The sequence below is a fragment of the Anomaloglossus baeobatrachus genome, chromosome 11, assembly GCF_048569485.1.
Source record: "Anomaloglossus baeobatrachus isolate aAnoBae1 chromosome 11, aAnoBae1.hap1, whole genome shotgun sequence".
Classification (NCBI taxonomy): domain Eukaryota; kingdom Metazoa; phylum Chordata; class Amphibia; order Anura; family Aromobatidae; genus Anomaloglossus; species Anomaloglossus baeobatrachus.
Window position 1 is genome coordinate 8,812,412 of NC_134363.1, and position 6,866 is coordinate 8,819,277.

At 44.4% G+C, this 6,866-nt stretch overlaps 1 protein-coding gene across 1 annotated transcript; it reads right to left on the reverse strand.

Moving 5' to 3' along the window:
• Window positions 1-1,179: 1,179 nt before the first annotated feature.
• LOC142256549 (uncharacterized) lies at window positions 1,180-6,472 on the reverse strand. The gene is made up of 2 exons (XM_075328307.1): window positions 5,943-6,472; window positions 1,180-1,593 (listed from the first exon to the last, which is right to left on the reverse strand). The coding sequence occupies exons 1-2, from the start codon at window positions 6,435-6,437 to the stop codon at window positions 1,390-1,392; spliced, it is 699 nt and encodes a 232-aa protein (XP_075184422.1). The 5' UTR covers window positions 6,438-6,472; the 3' UTR covers window positions 1,180-1,389.
• Window positions 6,473-6,866: the final 394 nt, after the last annotated feature.

The window sequence follows — 6,866 nt, forward strand, 5'->3', positions numbered from 1 at the left end:
AGTACTGGTGGAGGTCTTCAGGTGTTGTAGGATGTACTGGTGGTGGAGTAAGTACTGGTAGAGGTCTTCAGGTGGTGTAGGATGTACTGGTGATGGAGTAAGTACTGGTGGAGGTCTTCAGGTGGTGTAGGATGTACTGGTGGTGGAGTAAGTACTGGTGGAGGTCTTCAGGTGGTGTAGGATGTACTGGTGATGGAGTAAGTACTGGTGGAGGTCTTCAGGTGGTGTAGGATGTACTGGTGGTGGAGTAAGTACTGGTGGAGGACTTCAGGTGTTGTAGGATGTACTGGTGGTGGAGTAAGTACTGGTGGAGGTCTTCAGGTGGTGTAAGATATACTGGTGGTGGAGTAAGTACTTCAGGTGGTGGAGGATGTACTAGTTGAGGTCCGTCTGCCTTGGATGAGCATGGTGGAGACAGTTCTCAGGAACCTGGAGGACTTGTCATGTGTAGACTTATTGTGGGAGACACTGAGATACTGGTTGGGGTTTTGTTTTTATTATCCTGGTTGAATGGAGGTTAATAATCCCTCGATTGTCCACATTGTAGATATATTTCTTAGTGCTGGACGGTTGGCTCCAGGTCCTCATCCGATGTTGGTGGAGGGGAACCATCAGCCTCCGCCCTTCCCCCGGAGAGCCCCCTATTTCTGAGTGCGGAGCTCTTCTTCCTTCATGCCCCGGGCCGAGGTTACATTACTCCGTGCGTCACACCCATTAGGCAACTATTGTATCACTGCTGAAGAATGTTGCTCTCAACTATTTAAAGGGGAAGGAGACAATTTCTGTCATGCAAATATTCTTTGTCTGATTTTAGATATAAAAAATTGATGTTTTATTCCGATGCGCCTCCACACCTGTCCATGGTTGTGTCTGGTATTGCAGCTCGGCTCCATTGAAGTGTATGGGATGGAGCTGCAGTACCACATACAGCCTGCAGGGGGAGGGGCACTGTTTGCTGATGAAATCAACCATGGATAGGAAATAATAGGATCAGCTATAAGAATAGGTATGAGTGATATCATCTTCCCTGCATCGTCTCCTTGGAGGAGGAGGAGGAGGAGGAGGACCTCTACATCCTACCTAAAGATGGAAGCATGGTGGAGATTTCAGGAAAAAAAAGGGATTTTTATTTATGTCTTTCTTTTGGCAGAAAATATAAAAAAATCACATTATTGTTACATTTCACTCAAGTCAGAAAACAAAACTGAAAGTGCAAAATAGTGGCGCAAAATGAGAAATAGAAGATTCACTTCCAAAGTGGTGTCTATGAATTATTCCTACAAGGGGGAGTGCAGCTGTGGAGCACAAGCTGCAGCTCCAATAAGTGAAACCCTCTGCAGATAGAGATCAAATTCCCAGATTCTCTCTCTTCGGAATGTTCAAACCGATTTAGCAACAAGTAGAACCCCCAGAAATGGACGAGGAAGATGCGGAAGATCCAGATGACGATGCGCCGCTCCTGCTGACCAGGATTGGAACCATAATGGAGCACAACATCAGGTACAGGCAAAAGGTAAGGAACCCCATAAACACGTTCAGACAGGCGACCTTAGAGGAATATTTTGTGGCTGTGATGATATCTCCTTTGTAGATCTACGAGAGATAAAAATGTATTATTTACAAACACATTCGAAGAATGCACACCGACTATTGTACATTGTATCAAAGGGTAAGAGAAAGAACAACACAGCTATTAATTTCTAAATGGTAACAAAAGTGAGTACACCCTGTGTCGACCTGGACTCTGTCAATGCTTAGCAAGGGTTAAATTTCTTAAAATTCAGCCAGACATGAAGATAGTTTGTTTATAGACGGGGGATAAGCCCTCATTGTTTTTACAAGACTCTTGTTGACTCATGTAATTGCCTTGGCTAATGAAGGCCAGACACACAGATAAATCAATTATGCGAACTTCCCATTGTATTACTAAGTGAATTGCTAGATGTGATGTAACTTACCTGTCTCACCCTTGTTTCTGTATATTTGAATATGGCTTGAAATCTAGCCAATAAAAGCCCAGTCTTTTCCACCAATCGTGAAGACCCCAATGGTCTGAATGGAGAGCTCAGGGGTATAAGAAGGAGGACTGTCCATTGCCCGGGTAGACTCTTGCTACATGATACCAATCTAGGACCGGCGGATCCGATTGGCAAGCCATAATCAAACCTGGATTATAACACTATATGGACTTCAGCATTGAAGGCAAGGATTTGGCTGTGATATCAAGGACTACCTAAGGAAGGAATCCAGCTTGGGACAATCCAGTCACCTGACTACAGACTTTGCAGACCTCTGCCAGCTTCCTATATCTGGTGTTATTCCATGCTTGGTGGGTGCCCACCGAAAACGGGGTGCTGCTGGATTGGAGTAAGTAGCCCTGGAAGCTCTGAGGCACGGACATTCTAATCCCTGGTGAGCCAGCGGAAGGGTGAGACTCTGTTGCCTGTTACATTTGTGTTTTGCTGGTTATGTGTTATGTGCCGTTAATTGTTTGGGGATCCAATAAAGTCTTAATATTGTGATTCCCTCACCCTGTGTTGTCTGAGTAGTGTTCCGCCCACAGGTAAGGAGGTCGGGCGTTCAGTTGGGATGAGCCCTGGGCCATGCTGTCTTTCTAAAGGTGGCCGGGCCAGCGGACGAGAGCACTCACTGACCCCCATGTCTCCACAGGAGAGCACCCACTGACCCCTGTGTCTCCACAGAAGAGCACCCACTGACCCCCATGTCTCCACAGGAGAGCACCCACTGACCCCCGTGTCTCCACAATTGGTGGCAGCAGTGGGATACTACTCAGCCTGGTTTATCCAGGGGAGCTACAAGAGGACTGGTGTTCTCGGACAACGTCCATGGCTCAACAACCAGGGAGGCACATAAGCATACCCAGGAGGCCATCCACCGAGACTGGAATAACACCAGATTTAGGAAGCTGGCTGAGGACTGCAAAGTCTGTAGTCAAATGACTGGATTGTCCCAAGCTGGATTCCTTCCTTATGTAGTCCTTGATATCTCAGCTGAATCCTTGCATCCGATGCTGAAGTCCATGTAGTGTTATAATCCAGGTTTGGTTATGGCTTGCCAATCGGATCCGCAGGTCCCAGATTCGTAGCATGTAGCAAGAGTCTCTCTGAGCAATGGGCAGTCCTCCTTCTTATACCCCTGAGCTCTCCATTCAGACCATTGGGGTCTTCACGATTGGTGGAAAAGACTGGGCTTTTATTGGCTAGATTTCAAGCCATATTCAAATATCCAGAGACAAGGGTGAGACAGGTCAGTTACATCACATCTAGCAATTCACTTAGTAATACAATGGGAAGTTCGCATAATTGATTTATCTGTGTGTCTGGCCTTCATTAGCCAAGGCAATTATATGAGTCAACAAGAGTCTTGTAAAAACAATAAGGGCTTATCCCCCATCTATAAACAAACTATCTTCATGTCTGGCTGAATTTTAAGAAATGTAACCCCTGCTAAGCATTGACAGAGTCCAGGTCATCACACACCCCTTGTGTCCACTTTCCCTCCCCAGTGTCATGTGACTCATTAGTGTTACAAGGTGTCAGTTGTGAATGGAGAGCAGGTGTGTTACATTTGGTGTTATCGCTCACACACTCAAAGACAAGTGTGTCCTTCCTACAGTTAGGCATGGTGGTGGAGGGTCATGGTTTGGAGCTGCTTGAGTGCTGCCGGGTGTGGGGGCAATAGATCATTGTCGGAACCATGAATGAAAACATGTCCTGTGACATAGTAAAGCAGAATATGATCCCTTCCCTTCATATTCCACCAGGATAACGACCCCAAACACCTCCTAACCCCCCACTGCCTCGCTGAAGAAACTGAGGGTAAAGGTGCTGGACCGGCTGAGCGTCTCCAGACCTAAACCCTATGGAGCATCTGTGGGGCCTCCTCAAATGGAAAGTGGAGCAGCACAATGTCTGTAATATCCACCAGCTACGAGATGTGGTCATGGAGGAGGGAAGAGGATCCAGCGGCTCCTGTGAAGATCTAGTGAGCTCTAGGCCCAAGAGAGTTAAGGCCGTTGTGATGGTGAGATATGATGGGTTGTGTTTGTTCAGATGTTGGGAGTGTTTCCTTGTGTGTACATTGTCCTGTCTGCAGGTTAATCATCCCCTGCAGTGATTCTGTCCCTAGGTTCGGGGGAGGGGGGCCTGGAATCCATTCAACCTCTCTGCTTACCAGGGGGATTATTCAGTCAGGCTGAGAAGGACAAGAGAGAAGGAGTAAGATTTATCCTCTGTGGGAGAAGCTGAGGCTGCGGTCCACACCCCAGAGAGACCTTGAGAAACCCTGATTTCCCTAGAAAAGGATTGCTGGAGGATTGTGACTCATCCCCGGGAAATTTATCCCATTCCTGGACTATTTTACCCTCTGTATGGTGGATTATTTTATGGACCTGATTTGCTCGGAATAAAGGTTCTTTGGATTGTTCACTCATATCTCGCTCTGTTAATTGTGTGATACAGGAGAAGGTCCCCGTGACAGCCGTGCTCAAAAATAATGGCGTCAACACAAAATATCCACAGCAAGGGCACAATTTGGCCATTCTCACTTAGGGGTGTACTCACGTTTATTGCCAGTGGTTTAGACATTAATGACTGTGTTGTGTTTTTTACACTGTTATACAAGCTGTGCACTGACATTGCACATTGTATCACAGGGTCAGATCTGCAGCGCTGTCCCAAGGAAAAAGTATAAGTATTTAGAAAAATGTGAGGATGTGAGGGGTGTACTCACTTTTGTGATATAATATAGATACATAGATAACATATAGATAGATGACGGACAGATAGATATTTAGACAGATAGGTAGATAGATAGATAGAGGGATAGATAGATAGATATATAGGTAGATAGAGGGATAGATAGAGGGATAGATAGAGGGATAGATAGATAGATAGATAGAGGGATAGATAGAGAGATAGAGGGATAGATAGATAGATAGATAGATAGATAGATAGATAGATAGATAGATAGATAGATAGAGGGATAGATGGATATGTAGAGGGATAGATGGATAGATAGATAGATAGATAGATAGATAGAGGGATAGATAGATAGATAGAGGGATAGATAGAGGGATAGATAGATGGATGGATAGAGGGATAGATAGATAGATAGATAGATAGATAGATAGATAGATAGATAGATAGAGGGATGGATAGATAGATAGATAGAGGGATAGATAGATAGAGGGATAGATAGAGGGATAGATAGATAGATAGAGGGATACATAGATGGATGGATAGAGGGATAGATAGATAGATAGATAGATAGAGGGATAGATAGATAGATAGCTAGAGGGATAGATAGATAGAGGGATAGATAGAGGGATAGATAGAGGGATAGATAGATAGATAGATAGATAGATAGAGGGATAGATAGATAGATAGATAGATAGATAGATAGATAGAGGGATAGATAGATAGATAGATAGATAGAGGGATAGATAGAGGGATAGATAGATAGATAGATAGATAGATAGATAGAGGGATAGATGGATAGAGGGATAGATAGATAGATAGATAGAGGGATAGATAGAGGGATAGATAGATAGAGGGATAGATAGAAGGATAGAGGGATAGATAGATAGATAGATAGATAGAGGGATAGATAGAAAGAGGGATAGATAGATAGATAGATAGAGGGATAGATAGAGGGATAGATAGATAGATGGATAGATGGATAGATAGATAGATAGATAGATAGATAGATGGATAGATAGATAGATAGAGGGATAGATAGATAGATAGATAGATAGAGGGATAGATAGAGGGATAGATAGATAGATAGAGGGATAGATAGAGGGATAGAGGGATAGATAGATAGATAGATAGAGGGATAGATAGAGGGATAGATAGATAGATAGAGGGATAGATAGATAGATACTTTGTCTCCTCAGATCACTATTTCCGCGTATAACTTACCATCAGAGAGAGGACCAAAGGAACAATCCCATACACTGGGCAGAGGATGAAGTTAATCACAGAGCAGGTCATACAGCTGTCCTGTCTGGGAGGAAGTAATACCAGGTTGTTTTGTTGGGTAGAATCTTCAGTATTTGGTGGTGGAGGTCCCACTGGGGTTAGTGGTCTTACTTGTTGGTCTGTATCTCCAACATAGGGTGGTGGAGGTTCACCTGGTGGTGGATAATCTGCTGGTGGTAGAGGCTCTAATTGTGGCTGAGGATCTTCTATTGAGTATAGTGGAGGCAGTTCACAGTAATCTGGAGGGCTGTCCAGAATTATTGTGGGAGCCACTGAGATACTGGTTGGAGTATAACTCCTATTATCCTGATTGGATGGAGGTAAATAATCCCTGTGAATGTCCACATTGTAGATATAATATATTTCATACTGCTGGATGGTTGGCACCAGGTCCTCATACGATGGTGGTGGAGGTGAGCCATCTGCTTCGGACATTCTCCTGGAGAGCCTTCTATACGGCTGCGGCTCCTTCCTCCTCTGAATGCGAAGATCCTCCAATTTCGTGCCCGGGGCCGAGGTTACATTGTTAGTAGTCACACCCATTAGGTGACTATTGTGTCACTCAGCTATTTAAAGAGGAAGAAAACAATTTCTATCAACCCAAAAAATTCATTTTAAGGACTTTTTCAGGATCGCAAATATATTGCTGCATTGTTCCAGAAACAGCGCCACTCCTATTACTGGGTTGTGTCTGGTATTGCAGCTCAGCTCCATTGAAGTGAATGGCAGTGAGCCACAGTACCACATATAACCTGCAGATGTGGTGGCATTGTTCATGTAAGAAAGCAGCCTTGGATTTTGGACATGTAACGGTCACTTCTGCGGTCACTTCTCTCACATTGAAAGCAATGGGATCAGCCATGA